The sequence below is a fragment of the Rosa rugosa genome, chromosome 2, assembly GCF_958449725.1.
Source record: "Rosa rugosa chromosome 2, drRosRugo1.1, whole genome shotgun sequence".
NCBI classification, from domain to species: domain Eukaryota; kingdom Viridiplantae; phylum Streptophyta; class Magnoliopsida; order Rosales; family Rosaceae; genus Rosa; species Rosa rugosa.
The window spans coordinates 35,974,294-35,994,088 of record NC_084821.1 but is presented as its reverse complement, the minus strand read 5'-3'; the positions used below and the strand labels follow the sequence as shown (position 1 = coordinate 35,994,088).

General features: G+C 39.2%; 1 protein-coding gene across 1 annotated transcript; it reads right to left on the bottom strand.

The window, feature by feature from the left end:
• Positions 1-789: 789 nt before the first annotated feature.
• On the bottom strand, positions 790-2,245 carry LOC133730686 (uncharacterized). The gene is made up of 3 exons (XM_062158233.1): positions 1,601-2,245; positions 1,353-1,491; positions 790-1,262 (listed from the first exon to the last, which is right to left on the bottom strand). Exons 1-3 carry the CDS (start codon positions 2,243-2,245, stop codon positions 790-792), a joined length of 1,257 nt encoding a protein of 418 aa, XP_062014217.1.
• Positions 2,246-19,795: the final 17,550 nt, after the last annotated feature.

The following is a 19,795-nucleotide window of genomic DNA, read 5'->3' as shown; positions in this document are numbered from 1 at the left end:
CTCTTCTTGAAATAACAATCAGCAACATAGTCATCTGGGTCTTGCCTCCTAAAGTGTATGGCTGAAACTGCATGCTTACATGGGATTCCAGTCAAGTCCCACCTTCGGCAGCTGCATGTCCTCAACCTTAGATTCACAACATTCTTGTTTAATTTCTTCTATATTCTCAACTTCAGCTTCATCCCCACCATTGAATGTTGGAGTACAGTCGGTTGCAGCCTTCACCTTGCTCTTCTCCAATACTTGCCTTGGCTTGGGGCAGATATTTCCTTCATAAGCCTCCATTTTTGCCCTTCTCACCTGAATCCTCTTCATAAGCTTCAATCTTATGTCTTCAAACATGCTGACTGGTGGCTTCTTCCTAGCATCCACAATCCATGAATTGAAACTCTCACATAGGTTGTTGTCCATAATGTCACCGTTGCTGGTTGTGTTGAAGAATTCCCTACACCAATGTTTGGGAGGCCTCTCATCTTCTGCAAAATGAAAACAGCAGTTAAAACAATAAACAAAATCAAAACAGTAGTTAAAACAAACAGATTGTATTCAAATACCTGTCATCCAATTGTAAGCATCCTCATCAAGGGCTTTCATCTCCTCCATGTCATTAAGATAGTAAGGCATAGTAGTAGACTTAGCACATTTCCACATCTGATCCTTCATCACTTTGCCAGGGAAAAGTTTTGTGAAGTTAGTCCACATATGCCTTACACAAAACCTGATATGTGCACTTGGGACCACCTCCTCAAATGCAGGTTTGAGCCCTTTCTGCTTGTCACTAATAAAAACTCATCCAGCTCCATCCTCCTTGATCTTCAAGTCCTTGCATAATAGTTCCAGAAACCAGATCCATGAGTCCTTATTCCCCATCTCAACCATTGCATATGCAACAACCCAGCTTGTGTTATTGGCATCTAAACCCACTGCTGTCAAAAGCTGCCCCCCAAAAGCACTTTTCAAGTGTGCACCATCCAAGCCAATCACACTTCTACATCCAGCCTTGATTCCATTCTTGAGGGCTCCCAAGCAAATGTACATTCTCTTGAAGACTGGATTCTTGGAAGTGCTGCTGAAATCACACTTAATATCCACTGTAGTATCTGGATCAGCCCTCTTCAGCTCATTTCCATAGTCTCTCAACCATGCAAACTGAAACTTTATAGAGCCGTCAACTTCCAGCAAAGCTGCCCTCTTGACCTTATAAGTCATTTGGCTAGAAACCCTCGCTCTAATACTGGCATTCATTGCCTTAGCTAGTGAATCTGCAACAGCAAATGACAATTTGATTAAACTCACATTCAAATAGCTTATAGGAAAAAACCCTAAACCATGAATTTTTCAAGTAAATTTACCTGGTTTCCAATGTTCATTGACAGCAATCTGGTCCTTGAACTTTGCTACTAAGAATCTTTGTTTCACCATGTTGTTGTTATACTTCCTTGTGCAAGTGTGTTTTGGATTGTAACCCTTGACTATCAAAGTATGCTCATGCTGTATTTTTGAAGCATACAGCTCGAAAGGGCAATCTTGCTCCTTGCATATGACCCGTAGTCTTACTTTGTCATTCTTCAAAAAAAATATACTCCCATCTGCCTTGTACAGCCATCTCCCTAAGAGCATCTCTCAAAATCTGAACTGTGCCAAACATCATCCCCAACTTGAAAACAGGCCTTCTCATATCAGTTTTAGGGTTAAAGTACAACCCTATCTCCTCCTTTTCTCCATCAAAGTTGACAATGTAATTAGGTGGTTCCTCATCAGACTCTTGTTCAGCAAACATGTCTTCATTATCTTCAAAATCTGGTTCCTCATGTGTGGTTCCAACAGTACCCTCACTCTCTCCTTTTTTGTGTGAAGCTTCTTCATGCTCGACATCATCCAACCAATCATCATCATCTACCCCGTACTGATCATAGTCATCATCCTTCGGTATAGGATTGTAGTCATCATCCTCACTGCTAGATGTCCGATCTTCATCTTCATGGTCAACCTCAATGCCCTCACCACCACCATATGACTGAAGATAATCTAGAAGGTCAACACCTTGCAACCCTTGCCCTTCATTGTCTACACCACTTGAGCTTACTCCTAAACCACTTGAACCTGCTCCTACATCACTTGAACCTGCAACTACTCCACTTGAACCTATTCCTACACTTGACTGCCCTATACTTCTTAGACATTGCACAACACTTGAACCTTGCACACCACTTGAACCTTGCCCTACACCACTTTCTTTACCCATATCAGATGATATTGTATATTCCAGCAACTTTTGTTTCCCTTTTTTCCTTTGGATCAACTCCATAAGCATTGCTAGCTTGGGTTGGCACATGGTCCTCAAGCTCATGAATGACAACTCCCTTATTAGGTCTACATCTAGGCTCATCGGGTAGCTCTTCTATTACAACACTGCTACCAACTTGACTAAACAAGAAGTCTTCATAAATGAACAAGTCATCATCTATATATTCTGGTCCCTTGTGGTCCAAGTACAGAATTATCAATCTCCAAAAAGGAACAGCAGTACACATAGTGACCACATCAAAATCAGTCTCCAACTTAGTCAACTCGTCTCCTTCATCACCAACCCGGTACCAATAATCAATCCTTTTATCTGCATAAGCTGGATTTAGCTGCTTAACCATATTATCAACTTCAACAAGGGACATCCTATCTTTGTCCACATTGTCATAGTAATCTACCTTCCCTCCAACATAGTTGTTGCCACTTATGCACCCTCCATGGAATATCTTCATTGTAAAATAGTCTGGATGAGCTGCATAGGTCAATAAAAAGCATTAGTTACTTAAGCTAACAATTAATAAAGACTCACAACCACTACTGTTTGCCTCTTAAAAGAGGTACAACAGAAAATAGAAAGGGGACACACGCAGACAACAATACCACAAACAGCCAAACCATTCACATGGGAGACTAAAGAATTCACTCTATGCTAGGACCACACACAGCATTACTAGGACCCAATATTAAAAGCCAAAATCAGTTCAACAACAACTTGGCTTATATTAAAAGCATATCAAACACTCATTTTCATACTTTACACCTCACACCAACCCTCAATCTTAGCTATAAACAGACATCCCCAAACGCAGAAACTCAGAAAGCTAAAAAGCCACAAACTTTTTGGAAACCCTACAAATCGACCCCAGCAAACCATAGCAAAACCCTTTAGATCCAACACCAATCATTTGAAAATGAATATTTCGACCAAAAAAAGTTAACATAGTCATCCACAAACCCTGTAAATTTAAAACCCTCAATTTTTTTTTTTCAAAAACCCTAGAAACGATGACCATCAATCAGTACACACAAATCGCAGCTCGAAACTCACCATAATTAGGGAGCTCATCATTTTGGCCTCCTTCATCTCGAGGAACCCAAACATCGACGTCCTTCACCACCATGTCGCCACCTCTATTTATCGGGTTGCAACTCGGATCAGTTTCGTTCACTATTCTAGCCGGATTTCACTTTCAAGTGTACCGCTTTCGAACTTGAACAGGATCGAAATCGGAATTATGGATTTGGGGATTACGGGGTTAGGGATTGCAGGTTTGGGGATTACGGGTTTAGGAGAAAGCAGGGTCGAGGTTTTCAAATTTTAGGGTTTGAGAGGAATTACGGGTTCTGGCTGTCTCAAACGATCGTAATAGAGGCCAAGGGCAAATTAGTCACTTTACAAAATTGGCGTCTTACATGGCGCTGAGCTGGCAAATCGAAAACTGACATGTCAGCAAGCAACCGGATGAAATGGAGGAAATGGACCCGTTGGACTGAATATTTTGAGTTCAGGGACTTTTTGGATTAAATTAAAAAAGTAGGGACTGAAACGAGGAAAAAGTAATACTTCAGGGACTAAACAGATTTTTCCCCTTTTAATTAATACTGATCTAGTTGGTCTTGATAAGTATGTATGTTAGAGTTTGGTTTTAATCTTTTAAGTGACATGGTTGAAGTAAAAGTTGCATTTTTTTTTTAATGAATACTATATGTTTGATCCAAAATAGTCGCATATATAAATATGAGACATTACAGTTGTAGAGATAGCTTTACACATCTGCATTAGCAATGTCAAATTATATAGGTTTGATTCAAAATACAAGTCAGTATGAGTGCCTGTGGAATTAGATAATGATAGTTACATTCTTCACTCATGTTTACATTGTACAGAAGGCTTCAGTTATCTAGTTACTGATCTATAAGAAATTAAGAATCGGGGAAATTACTGGTCACTCCCTCAACTTTTGGGGCGTCGACAGTTCAGTCCCTCGTATCATAATTTTAACAAGTAGCTCCTCAGACATTCAAATCTTGCACAATGTGGTCCAAAATGACTATTTTACCCCTCGATTCCTTTTTTTTTTTTTTTTTTTTTGTCTCTCTCCCCCCCTCCTTCTCTCATCGATCTGTTCTTCATCTTAACCATTTTACCCAGACATAAAAAAAATCGTGAGAGAGAAGTGATCTAATTGACTGTCCACACCAACATGAACCCAGTCAATTAGATCCCTGATTCAAACTTCAACCACCAACACATATACCTGAAAACAACACATATATCAGTTTTGGGGGTTTTGCCATAGTCCTTTCTGCTACCCACGATGTCGGCCACCTCCTTCCAGTGCTTCTGCTTCCGGTTCCCTCTGCTCAGCTTCCATTCCGACTTCTGCAAATTCATCGTCTCAAATTGTTCATATTGCGCGTGACCACAAACAAATTCAAATACAATCAACTCTAACCTTTAAACTCACAATCCACAACTTCAAAAACAAAATAAGTAAATCGAAACTGCAATCAACTTGAAAGATGAACTATATAGTCTTCGACTACACAAATACAAAGTGTTGATGAGAAATTTTACCATGGTGGTCGAGTGGTATAGGAAAGCCGGTTCTCAAATCTGAACGACGAAGCTGAGAATCTCATCGGTAATTCCCTGCACGGAACCGCCACTGTCGTCTTCTGAAGCTCTTTTCCGAACTGGCATGAAGTTCGAAGTCAATTTGGTGTTCCGGCGACGGAGAGAAACGAGAGGCCTGTCTTGAAGCTCCCGCCCAATTCAGTGAGATCGTTTCGGACTCCCAAGAGCGCCGACGACAGCGAAGGCGGTGGAGAATCGGAGGAGGGAAGGGAGGATGATGACGGCGGAAAGTCCAGCGAGGCCACAAGCAAGGCCAGAGGACAAGTGAGCATATCCATCAAACAGGTAATAAGATTTAGCCTTTGGATTGATCCTGGTGCTGATAATCACAGCTATGATGAGGCTGCAGATCCCAAGCACTCCAGTCATGACCACCGGAACGATCGATTTCGTGGGTATGGATATATTTTCTGGGTAAAATGGTTAAGATGAAGAACAGATCGAGGAGAGAAGGGTGGGAGAGAGACAAAAAAAAAAAAAAAAAGGAATCGAGGGGTAAGATAGTCATTTTGGACCATATTGTGCAAGATTTGAATGTCTGAGGAGCTACTTGTTAAAATTATGATACGAGGGACTGAACTGTCGACGCCCCAAAAGTTGAGGGAGTGACCAGTAATTTCCCCTTAAGAATCATTCTAAGCTTTGTCTTAATAATGCTTGACAACTCATTTTGTATGCAAGTATCTAAATAAGATATTCATAGCTTGCATGCACTTCTGGAAAAGAATGGAGTAGAACCCTACACACTCCAAACACAGAACATCAAAAGACAAAAAGAGCTGATACATGTCCCAAGTAATCAACAACTGTTGTAAAACTAACATAGAAAGTGTTTCAGAAAATGGAGAGAGCTTTGCTTCTAAGAACTTGAGAGAGAGAGAGTTTAGATGCAGATAATAAGTGTAGTATTTTCTGTTTTTCTCCTCATAACATGGATGAGAAATGGACTACATATAGTGGAAGATAGGGAACATGTAGCCTAAAGTCCTCCATAAAACAAGGACCCCTAAAGTCCTCCATAAAACAAGGATTCCTAAAGTCATCCATAAAACATGGAAAGGGTAAGCCTATAACAACATAATGATTTACCCTATATCTATTTACATGATATAGCCATAATGATTTACAACACTCCCCCTTGGATATTTCATGTCAATAGTGTTGCATGGGTTGTGCGCTTCTAAGTTGTCTCATCAAAAACCTTGCCAAGTAATAAAAACCCTGTGGGAAAAAAACAACCTTGGTCGAAGGAGAAAAAGAGCACAACGCGTATGAGTGTGGAGTAGTAATATCACAGCTTCGGAGATAAGTGGAGTCTTCTTATTAGCATCATAAGTAGGTAGTATGTCTACGAGAGGGATGCATTTAGATTTGCTACACCAAAACCTTGCCCGGTAAACCCAGTGGGAGAAACCCGTGGTCGAAGGGAAAAGATGAGCAAATGCATATATGTCAAATCAAAGCATCTTCAGGATGTAGTATAAGTGGGGTGACCATTCTAAAGATGTGCCTCGTTAAAACCTTGCCAGGTAACAAAACCCAGTGGGACAAAATAACCCTGGACGAAGGACGAAAAGAGTACACGATGGTCAAGTGTATATGCTTCGGGATACTCCCCCTGATTTCGACTCCCCCTGAAAATTACATGTTAGGTAATTCAGATAGTTTACGTAGACCAATACCTTGAACATGCTTCTGGAATGTAGACTTTGGTAGTGACTTGGTAAAGAGGTCTGCACGATTATCTTCAGATCGACTCTGCTTGACTTCAATCTTCTGATGCTCCTGTTGTTGCTGATTGAAGAAGAACTTCGGTGCAATATGTTTGGTGTTGTCTCATTTGATGAAACCCGTCTTCATCTGCTCTATGTAAGCAGCATTATCCTCGTAGATAATGGTTGGTTCATCAGTGGTGGAATGCAGTCCACATGTGCTTCGAACATGCTTTGTAACGGCTCTTAGCCATGTACATTCACATACTGCTTCTTGAAGAGCTAGTATCTCAGCATGAGTCGAAGAGGTAGCAACAAGTGTCTATTTCGTAGACCTCCAAGAAATTGCAATATTCCCAATGGTAAAAACATAACCAGTTTGGGAACGTGCCTTGTGCGGGTCTGATAGATAGTCTATATCAGCATATCCAACAAGGCGAGCATCATTCTGAGGATCAATGGGGTTTGATCCATTCCTTGATGCGTAGGGATAGAATAAGCCCATATCCGTTGTACCTCTAAGGTAGCGGAAAAATGTCTTTCATGCCATTCCAGTGGCGGCGTGTTGGCGCAGAGCTATATCTAGCTAACAAGTTCACATCGAATGAGATGTCCTATCTAGGGCATTGAGCCAAGTACAATAATGCGCCTATTGCACTTAGATATGAGACTTCTGGTACCAATATCTCTTCGTTATCATCTGCAGGACGATACGGTTCTCTCTAGACTTCAGACGACCATGGGTGTGCTTGCTTTTATCCTCATTAAAGCATCTTAACATCTTCTGGATGTAATTTGGTTGATGGACCAAAATTTCATCTGCACTGTGCTCGGGCTCCAGGTCGAGACAATAATTTGTTCTCCCAAGGCCTTTCATCTCAAATTCCAACTTCAGGTGCTTTGCGGTTTCCTTTATCTCTTCAGGAGTATCGATCAAATTCATGTCATTGACATAGACTGCCACAATTCTAAACTAGGAACTTGTTTCCTTAATAAACACGCATGGGCATAGTTTATTATTCACATATCCCATCCTGATTAAATATTCACTTAGACGGTTATACCACCTCCGTCTGGATTGTTTCAATCCATAAAGTGAACGCCTCAAAACTAATGGAGAGCGTGTTCCGTGGTCTAGAACTATTTGCATCGGGTATATTAAGTTCTTCAGGAACTTTCAGGTATATTTCTGTATTATGATCCCCCTAGAGATAAGTTATGACCACATTCATAAGCTGCATATTCAGTTTTTCGGAAACTACCAAATTGATAAGGTAGTGGAACGTTATGATGTTCATTACGGGAGAATACGCGTCCTCGTAATCAATCACAGGGCGTTGAGAAAATTCTTGCGCCACTAGACGAGCTTTGTGTATCACAATCTCATTTTTCTCATTACGCTTCCTTATAAATACCCATTTAAATTCTACAGGTTTAACATGGGGAGGTGTAGGAACAACAGGTCCAAAACACCTTTCTCTTTGTCAAGGAATCTAATTTGACCTGGATTGCTTCTTTCCATTTTGGCCAGTCGTCTCTACGTTGACATTATCAACGGAGCGAGGTTCGATGTCATCGTTATTTATAATTTCGGTAGCTACTGCGAATACAAATATATCATCGATGATAATCTCATTCCGATTCCAGATCTCACTTAAGCATGCATAATTTACCGAGATTTCTCTATTCTCGGGAGTGGGTTCAGACGTTGGAGCGTCCCCCAACGTTGTCTCTTCTAGGACGGACCTATAATCTGGAATTATCTCGTGAGATGGATCAGTTGAGATCGCGATGTCTAGTGGATTCGTTTGTGCTGGTTTTACCCTCTTCCGGGGATAGGAATCCTTCGAACCTAGTGGTCTACCTCGCTTCTGGGCAGGGACATGTGACTGGTTAGCCGCCATGGTCGTACCTCGTCCATCCGGGACAACGCGTCCTACAGGGACATCTATTCTTGCAGGCACATTTGCAGCAGGTATATGTGATCTCGTCACTTTAGCTAGATCAGAGAAAGCGTCTGGCATATTTTGGGCTACACTTTGTAGATCTAGAATTCTCCGCACTTCACTATCGCATTGTGCGGTTCGGGGATCGAGATGAGACATAGTGGGGACATTCCACGTCAATTCACGTCGTTCATCAGGAACGGTAACGTTCTTATCTCCCCCTAACGGCGGGAAGACTGTCTCATCAAAGTGACAATCTGTAAACTCTCCGGCATTATCAGGTCTTATGGACTTTATGGGATAATCCGAGTGGTGATCCACAATTTCATGATCTGGGCGAGAGTTTAGCAAAAGCAGCATTTTCTTGTGGACAATAGTGTAACATGTGATCACTTTGTCGATACATCAACCACAACCATGAAATATTTAAATTGTCCGCATGGTGGTTGGAAAGGTCCACAAATTTTCCTTGCATTCTGTGCAGAAAAATGGTGTGTGTATATACTAGTCTTTGCACATGATGGTCTAGAGTTTAACATTCCTAACGAGCAAGTTTGGCGTAATGTGTTACTAAACACAGGACCCTTATTCAGAAGGGGATGCCCGTGTGATAAGTTGAGGATACGGTGCATCATACTTTGACCTGGGTGTCCCAAATGGTCATGCCATAGCAAGTAGTTGCTCGAATTGGTTAGCTTCTGGCTAACAAATTTCAATTTCTCCAATATACGCTTCTGGCCGCACATTCAGAGGTTATGCAAAGATATTACACTCATTTTTCTTAGGGGTTTCAACGTGATAAATGTTGGTTCGAATATCCTTAATACTCAATAACGTTCTTCTGGAACGTGGAGATTATAAGGCCTCATTAATGGTAGGTTCAGTACCATTGGACAACATATAGTGGGTTTTGCCATAGCCCTCTATCAGGTTGGATTGGCCTGATATGGTTGTCACAGAGGTATGCATGGGCAATAAGTTTGAAACATATCTCCGATCTCGGAGTATGGTGTGCGTAATAGCACTTTTAACCGGACAACAAACTTCCCCACAGAATATGCCTATTCATTTATTTAATTCAATGGATCACATGTATGAATAAGTTTATTGAATTAAATATATTCGAACATAACCACATTTCTATAATCCAAAATAATTGAAAACATAAATCACCAAAATCCGAAGATGTTTCATTCATTAAGATGAAATAGATATGGCACAAGGGGCCAATTATACCCATGTCTTCGAGTTCTAATCCTCGGTATGTTCAGTAACTGCCTGAAAATCCATGATCTCTAGTGTGGAATCGATAGAAAATGACCCTTTAATAAAGTTGGTATTTCGAGTTCTGCGACTGGCGTAATACTCATCTACTGCTTAGGCTATCGCACAACAGGTGCGGGACCAGCAGTCAATTCCTCCACATTGATAACAAAGATCATGCTGATTCTGGTGGCAGCGGGCCGGACCAGTGTTCCTTTCAACTTGGGCTTGCTGAGTTATGGCATCATGGTTCCTACCACGTGGGCCTTGGCCACGTGGAGCCTGATTACATGGCCTCTTGGGCTTTGGCCAAGTGGCAGACGGTCATATGGGCTAATTTCATTCTGCCAATCATGTCTTGCTTCAAGCAAGAAAATGGTCATTTGATGGTGAAAGTGCTCTTCTAGAGCGACCCAAAGAATCTGTGTATCCTCTTCATCGGATACTCAACTTGGAGTGTTTTCTCCATATGTTTCCTTTGAAAATTATGGCACTCATATTAAAAGCCTCAATGACGACATTGTTAGCATTGATTGTTGATCTCATCTTCTTTGCAGTTAGATGAATTATCACATCTTGAACCACTTTAGATAGTTTCTTCCGGAAACCTCCAAAGAAACAAAGTCAAGTTTGTTGAGATTTGGTATTTCTTACAGGAAAGGAACAAATAATCTTAGTGCTTTGGGTAATATCGTCCATAAGCAACTAATAGGAACTTCAGGTTCTATAACATGGTATGAAAAATCGGATTAAACATGTAAAATCTACTGGTTTTATCATGTGTGGTGAATTTATGAAGGAAACTTCAAGTTTCTTAAATGGCATTATCGAAACTACAAGTTCGATATGTGTATGAACTACTGGTTCATTTAGAACTTCTAGTTCATTAGGTACCTGCATTTTCTACACATATATTCTAGTGCGAAAATTTAGACAAGTAACACAATAATATTGAATAGAGCAAATTGAAATAATATCTCACAAATTGAATAAATGGAAATCACAAATCAATTGAGACATTAATTGCATGCTAGTAATATAACATATTAATTGTCACACAATTATGTGAATAAATGCTTCTGGCAATTAATTACACATATGAAATATGGTGAATTTATTTGCAATAGCCATAATGACATGTACATTGTCTGGGTTCAAATCTCAGTAGAATCAAATCATTTTGGTGTGTGAAGCCTAAGGAATGGGCTTGATAGTGAAGCCTATCGGGCTTAGTCTGCGGGCTTGTGACCCGGCCTTTCATGCGTAATTTAAATGGTGTGTGAGGCCTGCTGGGCTGCTAGGTCCCTCAGAGGGAGAGTGGGCCTGCTGGGCTCAAGCTGGTCTGCCAAGGAATGAAAAGTTATTACTCAACCCTTTTGGTAACTCCAATTAAATACGACCAGGTAAGAGTATGAGGTTTGGGTGGAGCGAGGCTCTCTTAAGTACACAGCCTCATTGTATCTTGCCTAGACATCGCATCGAATTGGGTGCGCCTACTTGGAAAGATTCATAACCTTTCAATGTTATCGAAACTACGGGTTCGATACGTGTGAACTTCTGGTTCAATATTTATGTATGAACTTCTGGTTCAATATTTATGTGTGTGAACTTCCGGTTCGTTAAGTACCTGCATTCCGCACATATATATGCTAATGCAAAGAATTTAAGCGGGTAAAATATTTAAATTTAATATGAGCAGGTAACACCACAAAACATTATCATAATAAATAATGAAGGAAAGATGTATCATTATCACAAAGTCCAAACAAGTATTTATAGATATTTGTCACAATATACATGAATTAATAGCTAAATTAAAAAGCTATTGATTTTCCTTTTACTCATTCCATTATGCCAATTATAGTGCAAGAGAAATAAGTGTCTCTCATAGATGATTAAGTTAAACTAGATGCTTCAATAAAAGTCATAAATCGTGATTGCAGCTTCTACTGAATAGCAGTCGAAAAACAAACCAAAATCCCAACCAAAACAACCCAGAAAAATATGAAAAATTATAGAGATGCAGTAAACACACAGAGGCTCTAGCATACAAAATTTGGTGAATTTTGGAGTTGAATTACTATTTTAAATAAATACGGGAACACAGAGGACAGAAGGTAAACTGAAACAGTAAAATCTGTTTTTGCTTGGAAAAACATACTTGGTTGTAGAGCTGGTAGATTGATGTTGATTGAATGATGAACCTCTTCTTTTCTGCAACCCAAGAGTTATTCACCTCTTCTCTTGTCGATCGGCAATCCGAATCCTAGAGCTAGTCGTGCTGATAACGTGTTGTAAAACTAACATAGAAAGTGTTTCAGAAAATGGAGAGAGCTTTGCTTCTAAGAACTTGAGAGAGAGAGAGTTTAGATGCAGATAATAAGTGTAGTATTTTCTGTTTTTCTCCTCATAACATGGATGAGAAATGGACTACATATAGTGGAAGATAGGGAACATGTAGCCTAAAGTCCTCCATAAAACAAGGACCCCTAAAGTCCTCCATAAAACAAGGATTCCTAAAGTCATCCATAAAACATGGAAAGGGTAAGCCTATAACAACATAATGATTTACCCTATATCTATTTACATGATATAGCCATAATGATTTACAACAACAACCTCCTTCTCTCATTTAAAATAAGCAAAATCACTTCATGTAATTGAATCTCTATTACTGAGTTGCCTCCAACTACAGAATGCCGCTTCAGGCAGCACTCATATGCTCTGCAACATGTCAACTTCTCTGCAAGTGATTCACCCATATTGGAAAGGTAAGTACTCATTTGCTCATCCGTACTTCTACTTACAGGAAAAGTAAATATACAATGTAAAACTTGAACCAAATGCAAGCAAGCCACTAAAATTGTACAATTTCACATTTGGCAAACAGTCACAATCACAGAATAAAATATAATTGCAAGTTCTGAGAAGATGACCTTCAAGCTTCTGGCTACTATATAGGAATATAGCTACAGCTGACATTCCAGATTTAAATAAGCTTGGACAAGCCTGTTTAGAAGATAATGCATTTCTCATGGTCTTAAATGGGTCAACTGCTGATTCATATAAGGCACAGGAGTTTATAAATGCGGTCACACATTGAAAAACTTAGCTGCTTTTGTATGAGTTCATGCCAAATAAAAGCTTTGAGGCTTTTATATCTTTGGTCTGTTCTGCCCATCATTCTAATTGCATTCTCATTCTGAATTCTATCCATACAACGAACCAAACATTACTACATGTCAAATGGAAACATTAATCTGTGCATCATGCACTGACCTCTATTTACCACTGACTCAGATTCAGAGAGACGTTGCTAAAGGGGTACTGTATCTTCATGGGGACTTTCAGCTTCACTCATTCACAGGGATTTAAAGAAATGGTCCAAAATCTGAGACCCTAGCTTGGCAATAATGATTAGTTAATGTCATAACACCTCTTACAGTAAAGATTGTTCTTGACCAGAACATAAAACAGCAATACACGGATCAGAAGTACATACGAACGATGGTAGATTATCTAAGCAATCTGATGTTTCTATACTAGGGCTTAATCTTGTCAAGATTAGTAGTGGAAAGAGAGTGAGTATCACTGCATGTTTTATGTTCCCTTGTCTAACTTGATAGTAGCTTAGCTAGAAGCCCGGAACACATACATTTAGATTGAAGACATATTCTCTAGATCTTCTTGAAAACACAAAATTCTGCTAAACAAATGACAGGCAAGAAGGCATGGAAAACAAAAATATACTTCTGGAACCTGTGTTGATGGAATCTTGCCCAACAGCAGAGGTTTTGAGATCCAAAAATAAGAGCTGTTGTGTGTCCAGATCCTGCAGAAAGACCAACCATGTTAGCTGTGATTGTATTGCTGGAAGTGGATTAATAGATCTTCAAAGCAGGTAAAGCCGTTACAATAACGACTACAGAAAATCTTACTTCAAATGAGGTCACTGTTTCCATCATTGTGCCACAGTGAACATCTCCACTTGGATGAAATGCAAGTCTTCCTACTTGGCGTCCTCAAGTGACTAGATTGTATGTCAAACACTAGTCTAGATGAGACGTGTCATGTACCTGATATCTAACATATAAAATTGATTCAATGATAGGTGCAGTTTTCGTGAATATAGATTAGGACTAAAATACTAAGGAAGCCATGGCATTACAATAGTATGTCGTAAGATAGACCAGTTTCCTTGTAATAGTACAGATATAGATGGCATGAAAGTCCAAATGATATATAGAAACTTAGGCTAGTCAGAGAGTTTCATTTCAGGAATGTATGTACATGCTGTATAAAAGATAAAAGGAAGCCACCAAATTGGCAAATTGCCAAACTAGTAGTCACTCGAAAAGTTCATTTTAGTTATTGATATGGGAAGGGTGGGAAGCAGATCAGAGAAAAAACAATTGGAGTTATTTCATCTCCATAACTTGATTCAAATGGTTCTCGAAAATGTGAACCATATTTCATGCTCTTCTGTTTTCAATACCAGCTCATGTACAATTCACATAATATACAGATAGAATACCTTAGAAGATGCAGAAAAAGAGCCTACGCAAGTCAGCAACCAAACCAACTACAGTTACGTTATCCAACCAAATCAAGTAGAAAAACAAGCCACCTGAGAACAACCAGACTCTCAACCTTCTCATAGAAAACTTTATAGTTCTTTTATCAGATAGAACAAAGCAAACATAGCAGTCTGATCTTCGATATACCCTTATAAATATGATATATTCCATACAAATACTTGCATGCATTTCTGGACTTGAATGCACCAAATCTATACATACATCAAATATGAAAAAGAAATAAGCCTTCTGCGGGTCCCAAGTGGTAAACAAAATGCTCCTCTCGGTTACAGATGAAAAATCAATGATTCTCTGTTACTCAAGTTGCCTCCATCTGAAGAATGCCACTTCAGGCGGCACTTGGAACACCAGTTGGTCTTCTAATAAAGAACCATAGTTCAGATTAAAGAATGCCTAATAAGGAATAGGGTTCATGTAATATTGCCCCACTAGGATAAGCTTATATCAAGCGACTTGAAACCAGTTCCACTACCCAAAATGCAATGCGCTTTCTGTTCTAGTAAATGCTCAATGAATGTCATCTACATTCAATCTAATAATAACTATATAAATAGATAAATGAACTCAGTAAATCAAATTATGAACCATAACTAGCCAAGATGGGCATCCAGCCAAAAGGTCTCAGGCAAACTGAGGAAAGCATATTTTGAAGGCCTTCTTCTGCTGTTGCCTGAGTTTAACCCGAACCGGCACATGCTTCCTTTTTCTTTGGGAATAGCATAAATCACAGGAATCCTGACTAGTAATAATCAGATGACAATTGAAAATTATGAAAAGGTTGGTAGAAGACGGAGGCTATGCATCACATCCTAATCCACAGAAAAGAGAAGAGCAGTATATAGCGAGTCAGTGCTTCTTTATGGCGAAGGAGATGCTCAACAACTGCATTGCCAAGAAGAAATGAAGATCACCAAGATCTTTCATGGCAAAGTGCGTACCGAATGAAAGGAAAGGCGGCTTTGAGCCTCTGGCATCTCCTGTAAACCCCCATGATGTGGTAAAGGGAGGATATTATATTCTTTCAAAGTCCTCACTCCCGGCCTAAATTTTCAGAAGCCAAAATGCTTATGCACAAAGGGGCTAATACCGTTGCAAACTTTGCTAATAGTGGAGGTGATTAATATCCAAGACCCTAAGTTAACTTCAGAAGTCCAAGATTTTTAGTCTCTGGGTGGTTGGGATGTGCATAAACTCCACGTGTGCTCCCTGATGCGAGCATTCCAACCTTATGGTTTTGCTGGATGTGGGATATACCAAATGATTTGGGGGCACTCCTCTAATGAAGGTTGTATCAACCTGGAAGGTCATCTGGTATCTGAGATAGATTGTTTTTCAAGATAGATTGCTTACCAATGTACAAAGATGCAGGAGGAAACTTACTGTGGATTCTCACTGCTCTTATTGTCCCCAGGTACAGGGATTTTTGCTCTATCTTCTCAAGGATTGCCCTAGAGCTATGCATATTTGGAATTTAATCCTTTGGTGTGACAGCTTGGAAAGTTCTCTAAACTTAGATTGGAGTAGGTGGATAAACGCTAATTTGCATTGTCATATGCATTATCAGAATGGCATACCATTCTAACATATTTTATATCAGATTGGATACTTTTCAGCTTCCGTATAAATATGCTTAAGATTATTAGTGGGAAATTGAAGGTTCTACCTTTCTACCTCACCAAACGTGCCATCGTCTACTTTTATTAGAGGCTTAGCTAGACAACAAACATTAAATTCACGACACCTCTTCAGCTAAACAAATGACAGTCAGTCATGGAGATTATAGAAAAAAAAAAATTGTGGGACACTGGAACCTGTGTTGTTACCCAGAGGTGTTAAGAACCATACGTATTCAGCTGTGCGTCCAAGAAGGCCCTGCAGAAAGACTAACCAGGTCACCTGTGGTTCTATTTCTGGGAAGTAAATCAATAGATGTTCTTGAATCAAAGCAGCCAGCATTGTTTTCTGTAGGTAGTGGTATATGAATTTAACCCAACTTACTAATATGAATTGCAATTCCCCTTTGCTTGCTCATGTAACAAGATTGTAAATTAATTCCAAAAATTGCAACTGGTGTAAACATAGATTAGGAGAAATCTGGTACGGACGCCATGAGATTACAGTAAGAAAAACCAGCCGTGTAACCTGGAAGCACAGGTATTTCACTCTTAATAAATAGTATAGATGTTCCTAGGAGAACCGGTAAGGTGGAGAAATTGGAAACTAGTCAGTAGGGTGGATCTCTCTCTCTGTGGTAATAAGTATTCCAAGGGTTTTATGCTCCTTTTTTTTTCTTTACCACTTACATGTGTGATACACAGAGCATGTATATTACAAATAGACTCACAGAGATTTAATCGTCAAATGAAACAAATGAGACACTTGTGTCATCCAACCAATTCAAGTACGCAAAGAAATGAAGAAGTCACCAGAGAACACTGAACATTGAACCATCGCAAAAGGAGACTGAATATTCTTTTTTATCACATAGACCAAATCAGACAGAGGTTCTGCTCATCTTCAATATGCCTTGCATAAATATTATAACCACTGCAAACTTGCAAGCATTTCTGGGAATTGAATAGATTAAACACTCAGCATCTCCCAAGTGATCAACAGATTCCTACTCTCATTTAATGACACAAAATCAATTTAAGTGATTCTCTACGCAAAGAACCAAATTATCTTCTAATAAAGAACCGTAACCTGAAACTACAAATGCCTAATAACAGTATAATATTGCCGCAGATAACTCCCAACAAACCCATTCTCCTAATCCCCTTAGGCCTCGTTTGGTTCGCGGAAAGTAAGCATCAGGAAAGGAAAGTTGTTCATTTCCTGTGTTTGGGATGCAAAAGGAAAGGAAATACTTTCCTGAAGCAAAGGAAAATAGGGGGGAAAATGGTTCCTTCCATACTCCAAAGGAATCACTTTCCCCCCTTCTTTCCTTGCATTTATTACTCACAACATATTATTTTATTCCATTAATTACATACTTTTTAACAACTTTCCGGATAACTTTCCTTACATTACCAAACATCGGAATGGAAAGTTATTCGGAAAGTTCATTTCCCTTCCCATGGGAAAGACAAAGGAACTACTTTCCTTTCCGCGAACCAAACGGATAGTACATCAAAGGAATTGATTTCAATCACTTCTACAACCCAATCATGCAACGCAAATCTAAATTGGATCAATAATGCAAGTTAGCCAACGTTGACATGTCTCAGGCAAACAGAGTAAAGAATTCTGAATACCTCTCTTTTTGGAGGCCTTCTTGTGTTGTTGCCTGAGCTTCAAACCCTTCAAACCATATCTACTCATTCCTCTTCACATTCCTTTTGCTTACATTGGAAATAACATAAACTACAGTAATCCAAAATTCCTAATCAGTAATAATCAGGTGAAAATTGCAAAACATTGAAAACTCCTACCTAGCGGGAGGCTTTGCATCCAAATCCCAATCCACAAAAGCAAGAATAACCAAAGGAAAGAGACGGCAATGAAAAGGTTAAGCAATAAAACTTCCAAATATGTTTTCATATTAACGAAAGTACAATCTTAGAAGTTAATCGAATATTCTCTCAACTACTACTACAAGTACAAATGTTGGTATTCCGGAATCCATTCTGGTGGCAAGGAGAAATTCACAAGTAGCTTGCCTTCCATTTCTCATTTGAAAACCGACTCAAAAACATCAATGAAGTTGTGATTTGCGTGAAACACACTGACCCATTTACTGTAATCAGCTGTTCCTGAATCCATCTTATGTAAAGACCTCATACGAACAAAACCCAGCTTCATGTGAGGTTAGAGATGCAAAATCTTGAGCTTTTGTGTGTCCAGGAAGACCCTGTAAAAAGAGCAATGTGTTAGCTGTGGTTGTATTTTAGAGACTGAATTAATAGATCTTACAGAACCAAACTGGCCAAAAGTTCCATGCATGTAGATTTTTTCCAACTAATGACTTCAAATAATCCTACTTCAATTGAGCTCACTATTTCCATCATTGCATTGAGGTGAATAGGCTCACTTACCACAATGAAATGCAAGTCTATTTTACTTTGCTTGCTGATGTAACAAAATTGTAAATTAAACACTGTTGTCTATACATGAGACGTGTCTTGTACATGATATGTGATATGCTATCCATTCCATTTTGTTCCACGGAGGGTGCAGTTTTTGTGAATATAGATGAGGAGCAAAATGCTAAGGATGCATGCCACTAGAATTTTAGACTGGAAAGCAATTATAGATTAGGGTTCTTGGTCTAGGCTGGTTCAATGGCAGTTGGTCTGATGCCCTGTTAATTTGTCTTTTCTAGCTTCTCTTATGTAGACTCCTTCTCCATTTTGTTGTATAATGCCTTTTAGAATTTAACCAATAAGAGCTGTTCCTTCGAAAAAGAGAAAGAAAAGAAAAAAAAATCCATGCACCTTTGTTCTCACTACAAGCATATGTACAATTAATACAATACTTAACGAGCAACATATATTACAAGTAGATGCTCAAAAAGATTCATGCCTACGTTACAAATATAAAGAGCCTAAACAAATGAGCAAACAAGACAACTGAGACAATTTTGTCATCCAACCAAACAAAGTGCAAAGAGAAGTCACCAGAGAATAACCAAACAACTGTATCAGATTAGTTCTCTCTGATCAAATCTACCAAAGAAAAAATAGGTTCTGCTTCAATGTAATCAACTATGCCTACAAACTTTGGTATTCTCTATACAAACAAGCTTGCTTGCATTTCCGGAATTGAACAGAGTAAAACCCTATACACACATACACAAGACATGACAATGAAAAAGGACTGCTAGTTCCCAATTGATCAACAATCTCCTCTCGTTTACACATGTAAAACTACCAAGTAATTGATTCTTTAGTACATAAGTTGCCTCCAACTAAAGCATGCCACTTCAGGCAGCACTTGGAACACCACCAATTTGTGTTCTATCAAAACAACATAACCAACTCCAAGAATGCAAGAATGAAGAATAACGACCTATTGCTGCACAAGGATAAACTCCCAACACAGCCACTCTCCCACATTCCCTAATCACCACATAGTATGTTAAAGCAACCGACTAAAAATCACTTCAACTACCCAATCATGCATTTTGCCCACTAGTAAATCTTCAACGAATTTAACATGCATTTTAAACTAATTACATATATAGATAAATTAATTCCACAGAGGTTGCAATTGTTATAAACAAAGATGAGGAGAATGATGTTAAAGACACCATGATATTGCCGTGTTATGCCATAAGAAGAAGTAGCCATGTACTAGAAGCATCAGTATCTAACTCAAAATAGTAGTATAGAT